This window comes from Lepidochelys kempii, chromosome 7, assembly GCF_965140285.1.
Source record: "Lepidochelys kempii isolate rLepKem1 chromosome 7, rLepKem1.hap1, whole genome shotgun sequence".
NCBI classification, from domain to species: Eukaryota; Metazoa; Chordata; order Testudines; family Cheloniidae; genus Lepidochelys; species Lepidochelys kempii.
In genome coordinates this window covers 46,433,566-46,456,396 of record NC_136386.1, presented here as the reverse complement: position 1 = coordinate 46,456,396, position 22,831 = coordinate 46,433,566, and the positions used below count along the sequence as shown (strand labels likewise).

General features: G+C 51.3%; 2 protein-coding genes across 3 annotated transcripts in view; both read right to left on the bottom strand.

The window, feature by feature from the left end:
- Nucleotides 1–22,831, bottom strand: part of ACY1 (aminoacylase 1) — a 451,002-nt gene that overhangs the window by 249,920 nt on the left and 178,251 nt on the right. The gene's annotated exons all lie outside the window — the stretch shown is intronic.
- TEX264 (testis expressed 264, ER-phagy receptor) overlaps nucleotides 14,685–22,831 on the bottom strand; it is a 130,219-nt gene continuing 122,072 nt past the window's right edge. Inside the window, exon 6 of the mRNA XM_073352548.2 lies at nucleotides 14,685–19,103. Coding sequence (XP_073208649.2) covers nucleotides 18,787–19,103 — 317 coding nt within the window. The 3' untranslated portion in view covers nucleotides 14,685–18,786. The remainder of the gene's footprint in view (nucleotides 19,104–22,831) is intronic.

Below are 22,831 nucleotides of genomic sequence, written 5' to 3'. Positions count from 1 at the left end.
GAGGATGCCCACGTGGTCCTGAGATGTTCTCCATAAGTGTTCAGTGGAAGTTGGTGGTAAACCAAGATGGGGGGGGGCTAATGGGACGGAGTCAGCCATGGAAGAGGGGAGGGCTGTGGAAAGAGTGGACCAAATTAATGAATAACTCAGTGGAGGAGAGGAGGGGGCTGAGATTGGCAGAGGAGTCTTGGACATCACTGGTCACAGAAGAGCCAAGTGGAAGGGTGGAGGGGGTGGTTGTGTGCAGTGCTGAAGGAGATGCGTTGGTGACCAGAGAGACGGGACACGGCAATGGAGTTTGAAGTTTCAAACAGAGGAGGGGAGCTTGAGAGCATGGGATGGGAACATGGAAACTGAAATCACTGAGGATGAGGGCGAGAGGAGGGGAGAGCCAGGGGTGAGAATCAGAGAGGAAGGTGGCTGCGGAGGAGCCCAGGAGGGGAGCCTGGGAAAGGGTTGTTCCAGGCAGCAGACAGTAGGAAGGGAGAGAAAGGGTCTGGAAATGGAAGATGTTAGAGAGCAGAAGCCCAGCTATTTCAGCATGTTCCTTTGTGGAGCAGGAACACACTGGCAGCCCCAGTCAGTAGTGGAGACAGGCTGGCAGACAACCATCCTGGCTGGTGCCTCACAGAGGGCAGTGAGCCATCTCTGGCACCAGAAATTTCCTGAGCTGGGAAATGTGGATGCTGGGCAGATGCAAGTCTCATGTAAAGGGACTGCAGCTGCTGCAGGTTAATTGCACATGACATGCCATGCAGCTGCCAAGCCAGCAAGCAGCGCAAATGTAGAGATTCTGGCTCAGAGCCTCTTTCTTCAGGGGAAGGGCCGAGCACAATGAATGCACCAGTAAGAAAGACTATCCCCTCTCCAGCCTGGACATGTCTGACAAGTGCCCCATCTGCGACTGCTTTCCAGACCAGCCTCCAAGAGTGAAGCGGAGTGGAAGAGGAGGTTACTGACCTGCCCCTGGAGGTTCTTTGAGATGTGTGCTCCATATCTGTATTCCAGTGGAGGTTACGCATATGCACCATGTGCCAGAAGCCAGAGAATTTGAAAGTAGTGTCCACTGGTCCGTGAATGCATCCTGGCTCACCTCATGCATCCGACTGAGGTGAAAAAGGGTGGGGTGGACCACCCGCCTCTCCAGTTCCTTCTCCATCGCACATCAGATCCAAAGCGGAGGGGAAGGAGGATGGGCAGTGGAGTACAAATAGGGATGACACATCTTGAAGAATCTCTAGTTACAAGTAAGTAACCTCCTCCTCTTCTTTGACTTATGGTCCCTATTGTATTCCACTGTGGGTGACTGACAAGCAGTACCTAAGTAGGAGGAGGGTAGGACTCAGCAGAATACCACCATCCCAAAGGAGGCATGAGCAGAAGCATCCTGCACCAGGACATAATGTGATGCAAAATGTGTGAATGGAGCCCTACATTGCCGCTTTACAGATGTCCAGGAGGGGCACTGCCTGAAGAGATGCCACAGTTGTTGCTTGTGCTCTGGTGGAATGAGCTCTTAACTCTTGGAGGAGATGGGGGAGGTTCCAAAGCTGATCACAGAGTAGATGCAGCCAGCTATCCATTTGGAGATTCTCTGGTGGAGATGGCGTGCCCTCTGACTCGCTCTGCTATAGCAAGAAACAGCCTCAGGAATTTTCTGATAGGTGGTGTTCTCTTTAGGCAGAAAGCCAAGGACTGCTGAACATCAAAGGAGTGGGCTCTTCATTCCTTTAGAGAAGCATGCAGTTTTGGGAAGAATATAGGTTAGTGAAGGAGGGTTAGTTAAGGTGAAATGCCTAAACTATTTTAGGGGTAAATTTATGGTGTATACTGTGGCAAATTGCCAGCACTACCATGATGGGTCTCGCGCTTTCTCTTCTTGGGGGGGGGGGACCGTTTCTTGCCCCTGAACTGGGGTATTAACGGCCCCACTAGTGTCCTAGAGGAGGTGAGTGGAGAGGGAAGGACCTGGGCCTGCCCTCTATTCCGGGTCCCAGCTCAGGGGCCCTGGGGATAGCGGTAAACCACTAGAACTAGCAGTTCCTTCCCCTGGACTACTTCCCTCTCCTGCCCTTCAGCTTATGGGGCTTTCTGCCCTCCCTCTGCACAAACCAGGTGTCCCTTTACCTAGGGTCTTGGTCTTCTTAGCCCACCGCAGCACTTCTCCAAACTCTCCTCTGCTTCCCTCCAAATTGCTCTCTGCTCCAACACGAATCCACCCTGTTTCAACTCCTCCAAACTGATCTCTGCTCCAATGCCAATCCACTCTGCTTCAACTCCTCCCAACTGCTCTCTGCTCCAACACCAATCCATTCTGCTTCAACTCCTTCTCTTCTCTGATTGAAACAGAGGGTTTTTATCATGTGACTGGCTTCAGGTGCTTTAATTGGCTTCAGGTGTTTTAATTAATTTATAGCAAACTTTCTTCCCTCTACAGGAAATAAGATCAGGTGTTCCTCCTCCCTTACCATCTGTGAAAGGACGATTCCTAGCCCTACCTCCGAGGCATCTGTTTGTAGGATGAATTCCTTCTCGAAGTCTGGGGCTATGAGTACTGGACGGCAGCAAAGGGCTGTCCTTAAATCTGCAAATGCTCCTTCCGCCGCATCAGTCCACTTTACTATCTCGGGGCCCCGAGCCGTTATCAAATCTGTCAATGGCCCTGCTCTTGTGGCAAAATGAGGGATGAATCCTACTATCCCTAGAAATGCTCTGACCTGCTTTTTGCGGACTGATCGAGGGCAACCTTGTATTGCCTCCACTTTATTCCATTGGGGTTTCACCAAACCTCTTCCCGAGGTATCTGGCCTCAGCTAGTCCTATCATGCACTTGAGAGGATTGGCAGTGAGGCCAGCCTTCCGCAGGGCGTCTAGCACCGCTTCTACTTTTCCTAGGTGCATTTCCCAGTCTTTTCCATCCTGAGCTACCACCTTCCGGATCATACTTTGAAGGGTATGGTTAAACCACTCGACCAGTCCATCTGTTTGTGGATGGTAGACTGAGGTCCGTATGGCCTGGATGCAGAGTAAGGTACATAAGTCTTTCATTAATTTTGACATGAAAGGGGTTCCTTGGTCTGTCAGGATCTCCTTAGGGATGCCCATTCTGGCAAAAACCTGGAGTAGTTCTTCTGCTATTGCCTTGGATGTGGGGTTTCTTAAAGGAATGGCTTCTGGATACTGTGTGGCATAGTCAAGGATGACTAGTACGTTTCGGTGGCCCCACTGATTTTTCCAGTGGACCCACTATGTCCCTGGCTATCCTCTCAAAAGGGACTTCAATAATAGGCAAAGGTACTAATGGGGCCCACAAGTGAGGTCGGGGGCTATGCAACTGGCATTCAGGGCAGGAGGCACAATAGTTCTGGATCTCTGCAGGTATTCCTGGCCAATAAAACCTTCTTGGGACTCTATCCAGTGTCTTGTCTACTCCTAGATATCCCCCAAATAGATGACTGTGAGCTAACTCTAGTACTGCCCTTGTGTGTTTCCGTGGGACTAAGAGTTGCTCTACTTCTTCCCCTCGTATTTGCGCTATCCTGTACAACAGATAGCGTTTGAGCACATAATGTGGCCTTGGGCCTTTGGTCTTTCCTTCCACGGGTACGCCATTTACTTCCACTACCTCCTCCCTTACATTTGCATATAGCGGGTCATTGGCTTGATCCTGCCCGAAATTCTCACGTGAGGTACCAATCTGACCTAATTCCAGGGGGCCTGTTTCTACTCCGCCCCCTGGGTTGCCCCTACTTGGGCTAGGAACTGCCTCCGAGTCCTCACTGGCCTGAATTATCTCCTGACCTCCTGAATGGGTTTGCCTACCAACAAGGGAGGTTTTCTGGTTCTCGGCTAGAATCCTGGTCCCTAATCTTTTATCTGCCCTCCTTTCCCGCCTAGACCTTCGGGGTTTTCCGGGGGATGAGAATAACTCTGGGGCAAATTCGGCAAACATTGGGGTGAGGCTATCTGTAGGTGCCTTCATCTCAACCCGGGGGTTGCAACCCTCCCCTGGCTACTGGGGGGAGTAAGCTCTCAAAACCGGGGAAGTCCCTACCAATTCAGACAGGGTAGCGGAGCCTGGGGACCACCCCTGCAGTCACCCTGGTAGTATTCCCCTGGATCTCAATCCATACCGGGATTGTGGGGTAGAAATTTACAGTGCCATGAACCCACGTTACCCCTGTGTTTTTGGCCCGGGTTAGTTGGTCGTGCCCCACCAACTTACCCGAGACCAGCATGATAGCACTCTCGGAATCTATTAATGCTATGGTCTAAATACCATTCATTTTTACTGATCTTGTATACCCATGCGAGGTCACTGCGACCCCTACCAGACCGATTAGGCCACATTGCTCCCCGTGATCCCCCAGATTACATTGCATAGGCTCTTCCCTGTTGGGGCATTGGGCTGCTATATGCCCCAATTCCCCACACTCGTAACACCACCCCCTTATGCTGGTTGCTGCCTTCTGCCTGGGGCTATTTGGCCAGCCCCCCCCCCCCCAGTCCTCTCTTCCCAAACCCCCAGGTCCCTTCTTGGCCACAGGCCATTCCTCGGTGTCTTTCCTCCCAGTTATGGTTCTCCTGGAGTTCTTGACAGTCCAGGGCCTTGGGTTTGGGACTGGCTTTGAGGTTGAGGTTGACTGAAAAATGTCTTCTGAGGGAATCTGTGAGCATATTTTGCTTCCCTGGAAGAGAAGCTGCTGATAGAGTGATTTGATTGCTGATACACCAGTTCCAGAGCACAAAAATTGCTAAGTACATCAGAAGCAGGAAGCCTGCCTAACAATCAATGGGGCCACTGGATGATTGAGGTGCTAAAGGAGCGCTCCAGGAAGACATGGCCATTGCAGAGAAGGTAAATGAATTGTTTGCATCAATCTTCAATGCAGAGGATGTGAGGGAGATTCCCACACCTGAGCCATTCCTTTTAGGTGACACATCTGAGGAACTGTCCCAGATTGAGGTACTAGGAGAGGAGGTTTTGGAACAAATTAATAAATTAAACAGTAATAAGTCACCAGGACCAGATGGGATTCACCCAAGCGTTCTGAAGGAACGCAAATATGAAATTACAGAATTACTAACTCTAGTATGTAACCTATTGATTAAATCAGCCCCTGTACCAGAGGACAGGAGGATAGCTAATGTGACATCAATTTTTTTTAAAGGCCCCAGAGGTGATTCTGGTAATTTCAGGCTGATACGGCTAACTTCAGTACCCAGAAAATTGATTGTATTATTGTAGTGAACAGAATTATCAGACCCATAGATGAACACAAGTTGCTGGGGAAGAGTCAGCACAGCTTTTGTAAAGGGAAATCATGCCTCACCAATCTATTAGAATTCTTTGAGGGGGTCAACAAGCATGTGGACAAGGGTGATCCAGTGGATATAATGTACTTGGACTTTCAGAAACCCTTTGATAAGGTCCCTTACCAAAGCTCTTAAGCAAAGCAAGCAGTCATGGGATAAGAGGGAAGGTTCTTTCATGGACCAGAAACTGGTTAGAAGACAGGAAACAAAGAGTAGGAATAAATGGTCAGTTTTCAGAATGGAGAGAGGTAAATAGCCGTGTCTCCCAGGGATCTGTACTGGGACCGGTGCTGTTCAACATATTCATAAACGATCTGGAATAAGGGGTAAACAGTGAGGTGGGACTTGGAAACAGGGAGCTAGTCATGAAGGTAGGGGATGACAATGAGACCACAACATCTGACATGGGCTGCTACAACCGAGAATTTCTAGGTGAAGACTCTGGGTGCGGTCACTATTCTGAAGGAGAGTAGACTGTACTGAAAATGGTCAGAGCTTAATATGAATCTGAGAAAGCATCTGGGGGTGGGATGAATGTCTATGTGAAAGTAGGTGTCCTTCACATCGAGAGCTGTGAACCACCTGCCCTTTTCTAGAGATGGAATTATTGCTGCCAATGTGACCATGAGTTTGCAAATGAAGCAGTTGAGATGGTGGAGGTCAAGGATTGGTCTCCAACTGCCCTTCTTTTTGGGTATCAGGAAGGAGGTCAAGTAAATCCCTCTCCCTTGGTATTACAGAGGGACATGTTTTATAGCTCCTCACTGCAGTAAGGAGTTTATCTCTTGTTTGAGATACTCATGGTAGTTGGCTCCCCTGAACTGGAGGCTGGATGATAAGAAGACCTTTCTTCGCAGCAGATCCAGGCGTTTGCCTGCTTTGTCAGCAGGAGTAGACCAGGGTGCTGCTGCCTAGACCTTTCAAAAGTGGCTTGGACCACCAGTGAATTGGGAATGGGGTAAGAAAACGAAAATTCCACATCCTTGGATGGCACGTAATAACGCTTCTCCGCCCCTTTGGGGGCAGGAGCGCAGGTGGCAAGGATGTGTCAAAGTGTCCTAGCTGGCTCCAGTATGGCTTGGTTAATGGGGAGAGCTATTCTGGTGGGCCTGGAAGCATGCAAGATGTCTTGAGAGTTTGTAGAGAGAGTCTTGGATCTCCTCGAGGGGAATCTGAATCTCTCCAGCAACTCTACAGAGAAGGTTCTGGAATTGCCTGAAGCCATCAGGGGAGGAGGGCAGAAGGAGATGTAGAAGTCACTGCTTCATCCAGGAATGACAATGACAGTCTTACTTGTTCCAGTGGAACCACCGCATATGGAGCATAATGTTCGTCCTCCTCCTCTGTCAGATCTGGGGGTAGATCTGGGGCATCCCCTGAAAGGGGAGGCAAGGGGTGACTCCCTAGCAGATCAGATCGACTCTGCAAGGTCCCAAGTTGTCCAATATGGCCAGTAGGAGGGGTTGGTAGGTGTTTGTGGGGAACCCCGTGACATGGGGTACCAGCGACTCCAAGTTAGATGAGATGGAGGATGGGCCCAAACCTGTGCAGGTCTTTTGGGTAGTGGAGGATACAAAGGGTAAGGGGAAAGCGGTTCATCATATGGCTCAGAATCTCCCTGAAAGGAGCAGGCTCGTTCCAGTTCCCGTGGTGGTACTGTCGGTGCCGTTGGTGGGGAGGTATATTCGGTGTGTGAGAGGGTGATCAGCACTTTTCAGCAGGCAGTTCTCTTGGAGGTGATATTATCTCCCTGGAAACAGAGGGGCCTGAAGGAGAAGGGGATTCCGGATCCAGGAAAGCAAAAATGTCCTGTGGGGCAGCAACAGATTCAGGGCTAGATAGTAACACCCTAGTGTTGAGGGGGGTTCTGCTTATCTGGGCCGTTGGAGCGGCGAGGAGGGTGGTATCTGAAGTTGGCAGTGATCAGACTTTGCTGGTGATGGCAGATCATGGGGTTTGGGAGGTGCTGGAGATGACGGTACCGACGAAACATGGTCTGGGACCAAGAGGGAGCCAAATGCTTATGGGCTTTCTTGTCACACCTCTGGGACTTAGGAGGTGCTTGTTCCTCATGGTAGGCTTGCCTACAGCCCAGTCCAACTTCTCTGAAGCGGACTTAGAGGAAGACTTAGTGTCATGCTTATGAGAGTGCTTCCCAGTTTCCTGACAAGACCCCACTGTGGGGTCTGTGGGAGCGCCATTCTCCCAGACCAGAGGTGTGCTTTGCAGCAGAAGGCACACTCCTTGCTGAATCAGGCTGATGGACAGAAGGATTCCCTGCCCTGGGTCCAACTGGGGCCTTCTCCACAAGGTATTTGCAGAGGGAAGTTCCTGCCCTTCTTGGGTATGGCTGGGGAACAACCAGCGGGTACTGCCCCTCGCCGCGATGTGAGCTTCCCAAGGAAGTCCAGGGGGGCATCGCTGACCGAGAAGGTTCGCAGGCAGGGAGCACAAGAGTGTGAAGCCCGGAGTCCTGGGCATAGTCCAGTATCTGACCGGGCTATGAGGGGGTGTGTCCCCCCCCCCAGGAAGCTAATGCTGAATGGTGAAAACTAGTCAAACTGTTAAACTAGCTACAAACTAGAAGACTCTTGTTTGACAGAAAAAAGCAGAAGCTGCAGACACTAAAGCCTCCAACCTGGACTATGCAGCGGTGAGCAGGAGCTGGAGAGGCGGTTGATCCACCCACCCTTTTATCCCTTGGTCAGAGGCACCAAGCGAGCCAGGCATGTGCGCAGACCAATAGAGGCTACCTTCAAATCCTCTGGCTCCCAGTGCAGGCGCAACCCACAGTGGATACAGAATCGTCGAAGAACAAGGCTGGGTCCAAGCACAGGACTGGGCATCAGGACTCCTGGCCTCTGTTCCTGCCCCTGCTCCTGACGTGCTGGGCATCGTTTGAACAAAGTACTTCTCCTCCCTGTATCTCCATGTTCGCCTCTGTAAAACGAGGCTCATGCCACTGAGCCACCTCCTGGGGGGCTGTGGGGTTAATTCCCCAGTGTCTATAAAGTGCTTGGAGATCCTCAGTCACAAGCTGCTGTAGAAAGGCAACATGTTGCTAGGATCAATGTTGCTCGTCTCCTCCTTTCTTTGGCATCGCTTGCTAGCCAATATGCCATTTTCAGCTGCTTTTCACCCAACCCTCCGTCAGCTCGCAGGACAAGGTGCCTTTAGGAATTGCAGTCAGGCCCCAGCGCCCACCAGCAATTCAGCAGCGCATGAATATTTCAGGGGGGGGTTGTTGTTTTGCAATGCTCAGTAGCAAAGATAAACACCCAGGGAGAGAAACATCTTCCCTCCAAGCTAGAGGACTTTAATATTTTATCACTCAGAGCACAAAATATTTATGAATTATCATATGTCAATCACCGGTTGAGGTTTAATTGTGACCTTTTCTAAACAGGAGGCACATGTTCCCCTTCATACCTTGGATGCTAATGCCCCCTCCCCAGCAAGAGGGGAGACAGGCATGGGAGATACCCTTGAATATCGTCACCTAGAGGGGATGCCCAAGTCCTGCAAAGTTCTCTATTTTAGTTATCTGGCCCTCACCACTACAGCTTCTTAGCACAGCCATTCCCCACAACTCCCCTGTGTGTATGTGTGTGTGTATGGGGGGGGGGGGGTTGGCCTCTGTTTACATGTGGGGAAACGGAGGCATAGGGTAGCTTAAGTGACTTGCCCAACTTCACACAGGAGGGCTGTGGCTGAGCTGGGAGATGAAGCCAGAACTCCAGAGTCCAAGACCAAGGCCCTACCCACTAACATCCTCCCTCCTGGCTACTGAGCTTCTCCTGCTAAGTGCTGAATGCCCGCTGCTCCCGGGGACCTCAGTACTGTCTGAAGGCACTCGGGGCAGGCAAGGCGGTGATCAGGGCACTGGTGAGGGAAGGCCAGGCTGGTCTCCCTGCTCTCTCTATGGCTTTGTCTCCTAGCTCCCTTCTTCATCTGACCTCGCTCTGTGGTTCTTTTGTCCTGCAGCATTTGACCATACTTTAACCTCCCCTCTTCCTGGTGGCCATCCCCCCTCTGTCCGGGCCAGGCCTAGCCACATGGGATCCCTAGTCAACACTGACTTTGACTCATCTCCTGTTGCTCCCAAGCGTGCCCCAGAATCCTTTGAGCTGGCAGTGGATGCTTGTCCTTATCCCTTTGCAGCTGGCCCCGTGGAGCAGAGAATTTGAGGGGCAGTACTGCTGACCTCTCCATTAAGCACAACCCTTCTAGAAATTGGCCTGTGCCAACACCAGACCTGCTTCCCATCTTCTCTGCGCATATTTCCAGCCTGTGATATCTTGTCTCCCTGTCTCCAGCCCTGCATCTCTCCTGTCCATTCCCTTGCATGCTCCCTGCCCTCCCTCCTCTTCAGTCTGGTTTCCTCCTTCCTTGCTCTGCTCCTCTCCCATGCTCCCATGCCTGGGCACACTGGACAGTGCTGCTCCTCTTTGCCTCTGCCATGGGGCCAGGTCCTGCACCAGGGCTCCCCCCGCTGGCCTCACTCTGCTTCCAGCAACCCACGTCCCCTCTCAGGGATGAGGAGTGACGCTGCACCTGGAGGAGAAGGCGGGAGCTGAGTGGAGAGCGGACTCTGCAGGGGAGGAGCTGGGGCCAGCAGCTGCAGCAGGATGGCTCCACAGGAATTGACAGTGCGTCCCATGGGAAACATTTAGCTGCAAGAGCTGGGGGAAGGGAAGGCAGCTTGGTGGTGTGCTGTCCTATGCTTCCTACAGGGGTGTCGGAGAATAAAAGCCCCCAAGTCTCTTTCAATGCCAGAAATCCAAGTCACAAGAGAAACCAGTCATACAAAACAGCCACTGTAACTTTCCAAAGTGCCCCCCGATCATCCATGACAAGGAACCCAGGCCTCAGCTGTTATATTTTCCATTTTGGTATCACATCTGCTGGTATCCTATCCAGAATTAGGATGGTGATTTTGCAGTGTGCACTGAGTATTAAGGACAAGTTTTATCTCAATAAGGAAATTCTTTTCCCTTCCCAACACCTACATCTGAACCAGCCTGGTACATCGATAAACTTAAACCTGGGACATATAAAATCAATGTTTAAACACATCTATAACAAGGTTTTCATTTCAGGCCAAAATAAGCGAACTCTCTAACAGCTCTGTCAATATCTTCGGGTGTGACAAGCTCTCACACTAAAATCGCTTATCTTAGATCTTCAAGGCGCTCAACTCAGGCTACTTTTGGGACCTCATTTCCAAAACCTGGCCTCTGTTTGCACACATGCAGCCATTTACATAGCGTCTGTCTGTGAATGATTGAATGAAAGCTTGTTTGTGCTCCCAAAGGCACTGCAAGTGGATTTGGCATCCAGCAGTTCTACTGCGCATGTCCAAACAATTTGGAGCCTACATAGAATTTGCATTCCCAGAACTCCCCCAAGACAAACACAGATGAGTTTTGGGCATGCAAAGCCTGTTGCTGCTGCACCTCCCAGTGCCCAAAAGGGGCTGTGGGAGTGACTGGCATGTGCAGACCACACAAATATGGAGGCTGGTGAGATGTGGCTTTTAACCAGACCAGAGGTGGACAATCTAAATGACTTGGCCAGTGGAAACTTTTGTTTTCTTCCTATTTATCAAACACACCCAAGTCATTCTCCCTAGGCCTTCCCTGGAGGCTTGTTCTGCAGAGCTTCACAGTCAAAGAAGGGAGAAAGGAACTTTAGACTTTCAAAACCAGGCATGCAGAAGGGAGCATGCCAACCATATGTGCCCGGTTCACTGTTGTGCACCATCTGAGGCAAGAGTGAGTCTGGATATGTTTCCCCACATACCCATACGTGCCTGCTCACCTGAGCTGTTCTGGGCACTGCATGCCACTCTAGAGATCTGGGCCTCTGTGAGAGCCATTCAGAGCACCATATTTGTACTGCTCCACTCACCCTTTGTTCTCCTTAGGACAAGAGGGATGTTGCCAATCCAGAACTGAGCACTGTGGGGTGGTGGTGTTTGGAGAGAGGTATTTGAATCAGCCTGGTCAGAGATGTGGAGACAGGTGCAAAGGAGGGGATCAGGTCTGAACTTCCCCAAAGTCCAGGGGTCTTCGGAGCTCACCGGTTCAGGCCCAGTTCTACTTATGACACTATCAACCAGGGCATTCTTACACCCGCTCCCTTCTCCTCCACCCATGGCTTGCCTGTAGTGCCCTGCCTGTAGTTCAGAAAGGAGCTCGGCTCCAAACTAGGGGCCACCTGAAGTGAGTTCCAAGGACCCCAGTGTGAAAGTGGCAGCTCCCTCTATGGGACCTGATGGGACCGGAGAGCCAGTGACGAGGTCCCTTTCCCAGAGAACAGGCACAGTGTGGAGCAGATGGTACCACAGCAACCAGGCCTGACCCTGGGGTGGGCCTGGGCCCCATTTAGAGGAGACCCACCACTGCAGGAGGCAGCGGGGAGAGAGAGGAGAGCCCTTGCAGCTCACCCGCTGGGGTTCAACAGAAACAAGCCACCCGCAGGGACAATTTGCTTTGTTCAAAGCTATTTCTGCCAGGGACAAAATTCTTCCTTCATACAAATCCCTTGGCTTCAATAGTTACCCCCAGAGGTGCATCTGGCCTCAGGACTTTATTTGTGCTCAGCCTTTGCTGCCTGAAAGTCCAGTGCAACGAGCCCATGTTGGCTGGCTCTGCAATCCCAGATTTTTACCCTGGCCCTGCTTTGCTTCAGGCCCCATTGGTGCTTCAAAGTAGAGCAACACCCACAGTTACAGCCCAGTGTTCGCTTCGGTCTGAACTGGGCTCTGGTGTTGCCAAGGGGCCAGGCAGACAGCAATGGCAGAGTCAGGCAGGGTGCCGTGACATGTTCCTTACTGCATCTTCCCCCGACAAGCAGCACCCAGGCTCCCATCCGGTTTAGCCTATGCACTTGTGTCTCTCCTAAACAGAATCCGGCCACCGTGGCCAGTTGTGCCTTGATTATGGCTAAGATGGGTCCAAGCCATTCGGTGTTAGTTGGGGCCCAACCAGAACCAGAGGCCAGAGAGGAAAGGCTTATGCATTAGCTACTTGTGCACCTAGGTCCCACCTTCCCCACTCCCCATCACCGCAGTCCCCAGAGAAGGAGCTGCCATGCCATGCACAGCACCACCAGACCACCTTAGAGCGAGACTGCAACAAAATGAATTTCCCCGGCTTTTCACAATGCCTTCTCCGCCTCGCTCCCCAGCAGGCAGAATGGTGCTCAGGAGCCAGAGGCAGATGTGGCCTGGAGTCATCAGGAGTCACTGCTCACCCCAAGGACTCTCAGGGACTCACGTTCACAGGGGCTCAGCCACCCATTACGGGCAGCTGCAGGGAGCTAACAATCCAGACCTGCCATGCAGCAGGGAGGGGTGTGCTCTGGACCCCTGTATTAGACAGAGAGCTGGAGAGTTAGGAGGAATGTGTGGACCGAATAGCTTTGCACTGGGAATTTACCCCTCTCTAGCCACATGGAGGCCTCTGGCAGCATGGGAAATGCTATGCTGGGAGGTCACCATGGCAGATCGTTCCAAGGGATGTGAGGATGTATCAGAAGGAGTTCTCTTCCTTTCTTTCCATTCGGACCCAGCGGATCAGGGAGCCATCACTTCCCTCTCCAGGGTGGGGCTGTTAGCACAGACGGCAGTGGTTTTATTAGGGCAGTGTTTTTCAAAGTTTGGGTCGCGACCCAGTACTGGGTCGTGGCATGTAAGGCACTGGGTCGCCTTGCTCAGCACCCAGAGACCCTAGTGTCTCTGGTCAGTACCGCCAACCGTTGGCAGTGCTGCCCAGCTAAGATAGGCTAGTGCCTATCTGTTCTGACACCGCGCTGCACCCTGGAAGCAGCCAGAAGCAGGTCCAGCTAAAAGGCAGGGGGGGCATGGGGTTCCACACGTTGGCCAGGAGGTAAGTCCATGCTCCAACCCCACGCCCCAATCCCCTGCCCCGGCCCTGAGCCCCCCCAAACCTGGAACCCCTTCCTGTACCCCAAACCCCTCATTCCGGGCCCCACCCCAGAGCCTGCACCCCCAGCCCAGAGCCCTGACCCCCTCCAGCACTCCAACCCCCTGCTCCAGCCCACAGCCCCCTCCCACACCCTGAACCCCTCATTCCCGGCCCCACCCCGCAGGCCTCACCCCTGCACCCCAACCCTCTGTCCTAGCCCTGAGCCCCTCCCACACCCCAAAGCCCTCATCCCCAGCTCCATTGCGTTGCAGGCATCGACAATTTTCTTCAACTGGGTCCCCAAAAAAAAGTTTGAAAACCACTGAATAAGGGGACTGGCTCTCTAATCCCCTTCAGGTGCCTGCACTCTATCCCAAAAGAGACAGGTTTGCCTGGTCCAGGGGAAGGGGTGGTATTAGGAGGGACTGAGTGTCTCCACCTACCCCTCTTGGCTAGTGGTCTCAGGGGGAAGGTGGTTCAGAGACAGGGAATGGTGCCTGGAGTCCAGCACAGCTTGGCCCCTCGCTGGGGATGACTGATGGCTCCACTCATTGGCCTTCGCATTTTAAACCCCGGTGAAAGCGCTGGGGCTGCAGCGGGAGGGTGGTGACTGTGCCCACTGTCTACAAACGAGTCCTGGAGGCCATGAGCTGCCAGAGGAGAATGCCCCAGGGGCCCATGCCAGCATGCCCCATCTCGCTCATAATTCCTGATACCCTGCAGCAGCAGGGCAGCTCCTCTCACGCTGCTCACACGCAGCCCGGCCAAGTGGGAGATGCCTCAGCACAAAGGTTCAGCCCCGCTTTGCCTGATGCATGGACCTAGCCACACGGATGGGCAAACACTTATACCCACCTAGACCAATCCAGGCACACGCCGAACAGCTCCCACACCCAGACTCATGCACACCCAAACTCCTGGCCACACCCATCCACCCATCTACGCATACTCAGCCATGCACTCCTACAGCCAGGGACGTGTGTCCATGCCCACACACAGTGCCCTTACGCACACACACATACAGTGTCCGTGCATATAGGGAGAGGTGTGCACAGACACACAGAGTCCATGCATATAGGGAAGGGTGTACACAGACATACATATACACAGTGTCCATGCAAACAGGGAGGGGCATCTAAACACACACACACACAGTGTCCAGGCCTATAGGGAAGGATGTACACATCAGAGTCTGTGCATATAGGGAGGGGTGTTTACACACACACACACAGAGTCCATGCATACAGGGAGGGGTGTGTACACACACACAATGGCTATGCATATAGGGAGGGCTGAACACAGACACACACACAGTTTTAAAGCAATAAACTCAAACAACATGGCATTTGTTTATAAATGGCAAATAGAAAGCCCCAACACTGACAGCTCTTCCCCCCTCACAGCAGGGTTCACAAATAAGCAGCAGATACTGTGAAATGGAGCAAAATTACTTTTTTCTTTAAAAAACAATATAACAGTGCTGCAGAGAGGGGATAATATTTCCATATGTCAGCAAAATCTGGGGGGAAGGACAGTGCATTTTCTATTGACACTCCTGCTGCTCCTTCCTCTGCACACATACATGCCCCCACAGACCCAGAGAAACAGGTACACATCCCTGCATCCAAGCACACACACATGCACCTATACACCCAGACATGCACACATGCCTGCATACAGGGACCCAGATATACACATGTACACCCAGACATGCACATACACCTGCATACAGGCACTCAGATATACATGTGTTCACTCACACATGCACACACGTCTGCATACCGGCAGCCAGACATGCACGTGTACACTCAGACATGCACACACACATGCATACAGGAAAAGACAGGTACACACAGATACAAACACACAGCCTTTAGAAACGGCGGATGCTTCATGAGTAAAATCTTCCCTCAGAGCTGGCACCACTGAGGATCTGCTCTTTGATGCCCCAACTGATGCCCAGGGGATGCCACTGCATGCCAAGCAGCAGCAGCTGGTGATGTTCAAGTAAATCCAGGGGCACCATCAGCCATTGCTATGTCACAAGGAACCAACTGAGCACAGCCAGCTGCAGTGAGATCCAGGTGGTCCCATACACCCTAGGACCTGCCACCAATAGCTGGGGCATTGGGCATGGTGATGCCACTTAGGAAAACCCTAACCCCCAACCCAAGGGGTTAATCCCCAGCCAACTGTCTATATTCAGAGGACGTGTCTGCTCCAGCTTCTAGATGCTATGACCTTTGTGGGAGGGGGCAGGCAAAGCGTCCTCCCAAAGCAAGGTGCTGCCCACTGCCCGTGTTGAGCACTAGCTCTGATACGCACCTCCAGCACTGGGATAGATTTACAGTGGTGCCAAGAGCAGCAAGAGCACAGAGGAATCAAGATGCAAAGGGGAGGGCTGGGCGAGGGAGCAGAGCTGCCAGGCAGACCCGCCAGGGCAACGGGGATGGCTCTGATAATTGCATCCCCACTGATTTCCCCCCAGGCTGAGTCGATGCTGAGGAACAAGGCAAGCCTGATGCTCTGCTGAGCGCTGAACTCCATTCACGCAGTATGGATCCAGGTCCATTAACAAACGCGGAGCGAGACATTGATCCAAGACCCCTGCAAGCAGGACGTGAGCAAAAGGAGCAGCAGCACTGTGGGGAAGATCAACCCTTTCAAACCCCCTCCTCTCTCCCTCCCTGTTCTCAGTGCCTTCACTAAGTCACAGCCATAGAGCTCTGAAAATTCACAGCTCTTCTCTCACGGATCCCAGACTCCAAGCCGTCTCCACTGTATCTCCGTGGGCTTCAGGAGGGCTTCCATCCCTTACACCAGGGATGGATCTGGGCCAGAGCTTCATTTTAGATCCTTGAGGCAGATGTGTTAGACCCACCCCAATCTACAGGTTATGTCACCAGCAACAGATGGGCATCATGGAGTCTCCACTCCACCATGAGGACTCTAAGATTTAGGGTTTTGCAGCTAGCACAAGGGCAGAACAAATAGTACAACTCACAGTTGTTAAACACAGTTTCTGCTACAACACAACATCAAGGAAAAGCTAATGAGACCAAAGTAGAGCAATAACAGCATCCAGGAACCTCCAGCACCTGGACACCAGCTCCCCTCAACTACAGCACCTAAGAATCTGCAATACTGGGATATCCCTGCACCCCCTGGGCTGCACCGAATACTTCCCATCTGTGCCACCAGGCTAAGGCACCAGAGAACCACCAACACTTAGCCCCAGCTGCACTGACTCTCCTGGCTTCCTGCCCCCAGAACCCTGCCCTTGCACTAGCTCCGATACAGATCCAGCACTGGCATGCTGCCCCCTGAGATTGAAGTAGGTCCAGGTGCCAGAACAGCCGCTCCCAGTTTTGCCAATTAAGGAGGGGGCAGCACCTGAGGGCTATAAAGAACGAGGAGAATCTGAGGGGAGGAGACCAGGGGACAGACAGACCAGTGAGGAGTCAGGAAGAGGTCTTTGGGGAAGCCACAGAGAAGCTCCCTGCAGGCTGCCCCTGGAAAGAGTGAAAAATTAGCAGGGAGCCTGTGGAGGGGCTGAGGAGTCAGAGCACCATGGCCAGAGAAGAAAGGAGAGGGCTGAAGGTTGACACCAGTAGCTTGAGATGCCTGCTGTAAGCCAGGCCAAGCTGAGAATGCAGCATGGTGAGGAATACTTGAGCCATACTCAAGAGCCGGGGAGCAGCAAGGCATGACAGAGCCGTACCGGAGAGCCGGGGCATGGTGAGGGAGCCGTACTGGAGAGCCAGAGCATGGCAAGAGCGGAGGGAGCTGTACCAGAGAGCCCCGCGGGGCATGGCGAGGGAGAAAATAGCCGTGCCGGAGAGCCGGGACATGGCGAAGGAGCCGTGCCGGAGAGCCGGGGAAAGGAAAGGAACACCAGGGCCCTGTTTGATATACTGTCTGAACTATGGTGTTGGGACTGGTTTTGTTAGGGTTTCTGCACACAGGGCTTTCTTTTTTTAATCAATTAACCCCACCACAGCCATTAGTCCTCAGAAGACTGTTTGGACTATTTCTGGGGATCCTGAAGGAGGGAAACTGAGTCACACTGTGCCTTGACTTGCTGCAGGAGGGCGTCTCATGTGGGAGGTGCCTTGTGACAGATGCCATTGCATGACCTCTGCTCTACCTCATCCAGCCACCCTTCCTGCACAGACACTTCTATAACACAGCACAACACCCAGGAATCTGTAACCTAACCCAGGAAAGGACTTTATTCCCCAAATCTATCACAAAGAATAACATGGACCAGCTCCCCGCCCACCCTAATCCCCTCCACAAAGGAATATGTCCATTGAAAATACTCAAGGAGGCTGCAACAGCTGATGCAAGAGTGTCTTTAGAAATGTCAAGCCTGGGACATGGTCTGTCTGGAAACAGGGTGGGAAAGGAGATAGTGGGAACAGGCAGAGCAGACAGCTGGCTGGATCAGACTTCATCTTTGGAGACGAGGATTTGAGTGACAAGTTGAGAGCTTTTATTCTAAGTGACTTTTAAGGGGACTGGAGTCAGACCGGCAACCCTAGACCCTGAAGTTCTCTACCATGGCACAGGGGCAGCAGTGCTGGCTTCCCTTTGCTGCCTCTGCCAATATGCCTTTCCCCGACCTGGAAGGAGCATTTTGGGCCCTCAGGGAGTTTGGTGTCCACAGCCTTCACTCCTGGCCTCTCTGTTCAAACTGCTATGCAGGAAGCAGAGTTCCAGCAATGATGGTGATTTCAGTGACGGGGACATCTGCTCCCCAAGGTCTGGATGGCATGGCCCCCACTGCATTTCACACAGCCCAGGCAAGCCGCTAAGAAACTTCAAACTCGCATCAGCTGGGAGCACCACTTTTGTTCCAAAAATCACTTGGAAACAGCGCAAGTGCCAAGCGTGTGGCTTACTCAGCTCTCCAAGGACCGGGGTAACAGACGAGCCCATGCGTTGAAGGACAGAATCACAAAACCCTCCCCTTGAGCCCTCACACCTCAGAGGAAAAGCATTTGCTTTATTACAGATCCCAAAAGCTTAACATCCGTTTCAGGAGGACAATTTTACATTGTATATTTCCATTTTCCATGGAATAAAACCACTGTCTGCTCTTTGGTGCCAGTCAATGTGTCTCTGTACAGTGGAGAACCAGGCTGCCTTGAGGAGATGGAGGGATGGAGCAGGGAGACAGGCAAAGGGAGAACATGTGTTACACACACACACACATCCACAGCTCATGCAGAGAGCTCACCACGCATTTATACACATGCAGCCTGGAAGAACATTTCACTGCTCATCAAACAGACTGCACCCCCAGCTCTCTGCTACAGCACACAAGTGGGTGAAAGGCTCCTGGGGAACAGCTCCTAGCTACGCTCCACCTTAGTGTAGCTGTCCTTCTTTATAACACTCGGAACATCTGTCCTTAGAGGAGAAGGGTGCGGGGCTCAATGGGAATCGATGACTGAAATCTCTTGGCTAGAGAGAAAGAAAACAGGACAGATCAGTTCCTCCCAACTAAAGGGGAGGAAGCTGGAAGGACTCTGGTTTATTCTTCACCCTTCTCTTTCTCCAGAGCAGTGGGCTCCTTAGCCCACTTGGCCTTTGTGGTCTCCGGCTCTTCGGCATAGCTCAGGTCAGAAGGCTGCCCTGCCGACGCATCGCCGTTGCCTTCCAGATCCAGCTCCTCGAAGGAGGAGCCGCTGGCCCCTGACTCGCTGTAGCTGTGCTCGCTGCGATTGTCTGCCTCATCCCGCCCGCGGCAAGCTGTGAAGGGGGACAGGATGGAGGTGGCCACTGAAGTCTCTCTGCTGTCGGTCGTGGCCTCCAGGCTGATGGAGCTCGTCTCGCTCAGGGTGTCAGCCCCTTTTGAAGAGAAGAGGAGCAGGTTAACATGGAGGGGAAGGAGAGAGCAAGGCAGAGCTGGTAGAGTGCAGGGCTGAGCACAGCAGCGAAGAAAAGGCTGTTGCTACACCTCTATCCTTGAAGACCTCATTCACCTTGTTGCTCCATTGCCCATCCCCACACTGAAGAAACTTCCCAGACAGAGATCCCCATCAGTAAGAGATCTGCCAATCAGATTAACCCCAGAAAAACTATGCGACTCCTCTAGTCTTTCCCCCAGGGAGGGGCAGGGCAAAGGAATCATGCGAAAGGAATCAATAACTGTCTCAGTTGCAGAAAACACCAGAGAGTGTACATTGCTATATTATCACCCCACTCGGCTCCATCCCAAACTCCTGGGGACTGGGTGGGAGGTTATGACTGGTATGTGGCTTCCAGAGGCCATCTCCATTGTATTCTGGTGTTTCTATTGTACTCATTCCAGACTGGACCATTAGGAGGACAAAGTAGAGATAAAAGGTTCTAACCCAGCTGAACTGTCCCCTGTGAAGTCCTTCGGCCCATCAACACTCACTATAAAGCACCAAAATATAGAGTGTGCATGGTAGTAACCAGCTACAAAGTCTGGTGCTGATGTTCAAGCTCACATTCCCAGAGTAGCATTAATTCGCCCACGTTGAACATGCTGGACAAGGTACATTTAACCCTTAGAGTTTCAGGAAGAGACCAGTAACCTGTGATAACTTGTTCTAGTCTCTCTCCTTCACTACATCCTGCTCCAGCCCAAGCTCCATCCCTCCTCCTTCCCTGTTCCAAATGATATCCCCATTCAACGTCCTAGCTTCTCCTATGCCCCCTCCTCCCTACCAGCATCAAGAGTGCCCTTCTGCCTCCTCCCCAGGCAAGCAGAGCCTTCTGCTCTTTAGACTCCTTCATACACAGGCCAGCCTCGGAGCTGAATACTGCTGCCCTGGCTCTAGGCTAGCATGCCCCTGATGTGAGCTCCCTGCCAAATGCAGGTTCCTCAGTGGGACTGAGGCAAGGAAAAGCAGGGCTGGCTGGCATGGACGGGAGGCATCACAGTATAGGACACGCTCCACCTTAGCGAGTTGAGCAGGCCCCTCCCTTCTCTCAGCCACAGACTCCTCACCCTCCTTGGCACAGGACCCTTAACACCTCACCTCTCAGGAAACTGGCCACACTGCAGATGCAGAACACCTCAGGACTATCCCATAAGGGTTAACAGTCGAATTGGGAAGCCCCAAAACCACGCCAGTGCAGAGCCATGAGTAGGCATTCCTAGGAGAACCTGAACTTTAGCCTTTCTTTGAACCACTCTGTGTTTACATCGGCCATCACAATGTTGTATTAACATAGTTGTTTGCATTTCATTTCCCTGGATTTTTTTAAGCCAAAAAGGAAAAGACAACATTGCTGCAGCATTAAGGGCGTGCACCCTTAGATGAGATGCACATGACCCAGAACTGGGGAGAAGCAACAGTTATGCTTTTCCACATGGTAAGCAACAGCCCTGTCTGCAGAGACTGGGCTAGCCCTCCCTGTATCCCCATGGATGCTGTAGTGCAGAGTGAAATGACTGCACCGCAGAGGAACACACCTAAATGCCAGCTGAGACACTGTATGCTGCCTGGGCATGAATGCAAATGTGGAACTTCTCAGAACTTCATCATCTTCAAAATGAGTGAAAGTCACTCTCATTGGATGGCTGGGTGACAAAACAGTGTGAAGAGTGATCTGGATCTCAGGCCTTGTCTACTTGGGGAAACTGACCAGTGTAGCTACTGCAGAATAAGCTAGTCTGGAACAGCTGCCTGTCTGAACACACTAGTCCAGAATAAAAGTGATTTCATAGTTACTCCAGAAGAGCTAAAGCAGGTCAATTTCCCCATATGGACAAGGCCTCAGCCTAGTCCGGAGTAGGCAGGTGCCCACATCACCAAAACCATGGCATTGATTGTTGCTCTTGTTGGAATATCTAAGAGGAGTTAGAATAGCCTCAACACTTCCAACCCTGCAGCATGGACTCTCCAAGGTCCACCCATGACCCAGGCTTTGTAAAATGTCTGCTCCCAAGGACTCATCAAAGGAAAGCATATTTCTATCACCCTCTACTGCCCGGAATGTGTCAGCACAGCTTCCTTCTACTTTCTCACTTCCCTCCCCTAACTGAGGTAATGCAACTGCTTCTTAGATGTCTGTATACTAATGCGAGAAGTAGGGGGAATAAGCAGGAAGAACTGGAAATGCTAATAAATAACACAGCTATGACATAGTTGGCATCACAGAGACTTGGTGAGATAATATGCATGACTGGAATATTGGTATAGAAGGATACAGCTTGCTCAGGAAGGGGGAAAAGGGAGGAGGTATTGCCTTATATAGTAAAAATGTACACACTTGGACTGAGGTTGAAATAGAAATAAGAGACAGACTTGCTGAAAGTCTCTGGGGAAAGATAAAAGGGGTAAAAGGAAGGGTGATGTCACGGTAGGGGTCTACTACAGACCACCAAACCAGGAAGAAGAGGTGGATGAGGCTTTTTTTAAACTACTAACAAAATCACCCAAATCACAAGCCTTGGTGGTGATGGGGGACTTCGACTACCCAGACATCTGTTGGGAAAATAACACAGCAGGGCACAGATTATCCAACAAGTTCTTAGAATGCATTGGAGACAATTTTTTATTTCAGAAGCTGAAGGAAACTACTGGGGGGAGGCTGTTCTAGATTTGATTTTGACAAATAGGGAGAAACTGGTTGAGAATTTGAAAGGGGAAGGCAACCTGGGCAAAAGTGATCATGAAATGGTAGAGTTCATGATTCTAAGGAATGGTAGGAGAAAGAACATCACAATAAAGACAATGGATTTCAAGAAGGCAGATGTTAGCAAACTCAAAGAGTTGGTAGGTAAAATCCCATGGGAAGCAAGTCTAAAGGGAAAAACAATTGAAGACAGTTGGCAGTTTTTCAAAGAGACATTATTAAGGGCGCAAGACCAAACTATCCCACTGCGTAGGAAAGATAAGAAGTATGACAAGAGACCACCCTGGATTGGCTTAACCAGGAGGTCTTCAATGATCTAACACTCAAAAAAGAGTTCTACAAAAAGTGGAAACTGTCGAATTACAAAGGATGAATATAAACAAATAACACAAGTATGTAGGGACAAAATTAGAAAAGCCAAGGCACAAAATGAGATCAAACTAGCTAGGGACATAAAAGGAAACAAGAAAACATTCAACAAATACATTAGAAGCAAGAGGAAGACCAAGGACAGAGTAGGCCCATTACTCAGTGAGGGGGAAAGACAATAACAGAAAATGTGGAAAAGGCAGAGGTGCTTAATGATTTCTTTGTTTTGGTTTTTACCAAGAAGATTGGTGGCAATTGGATGTCTAACATAGTGAATGCCAGTGAAAATGAGGTAGGATCATTGTCTAAAATAGGGAAAGAACAAGTCAAATATTACTTAGACAAGTTAGAGGTCTTCAAGTCACCAGGGCCTGATGAAATGCATCCCAGAATACTCAAGGAGCTGACTGAGGAGATATCTGAGCCATTAGCAATTATCTTTGAAATGTCATGGAAGACGGGAGACATTCCAGAAGACTGGAAAAGGGCAAATATAGTGCCCATCTATAAAAAGGGAAGTAAGGACAACCTGGGGAATTACAGACCAGCCAGCTTAACTTCTATACCCGGAAAGATAATGGAGCAAATAATTAAGC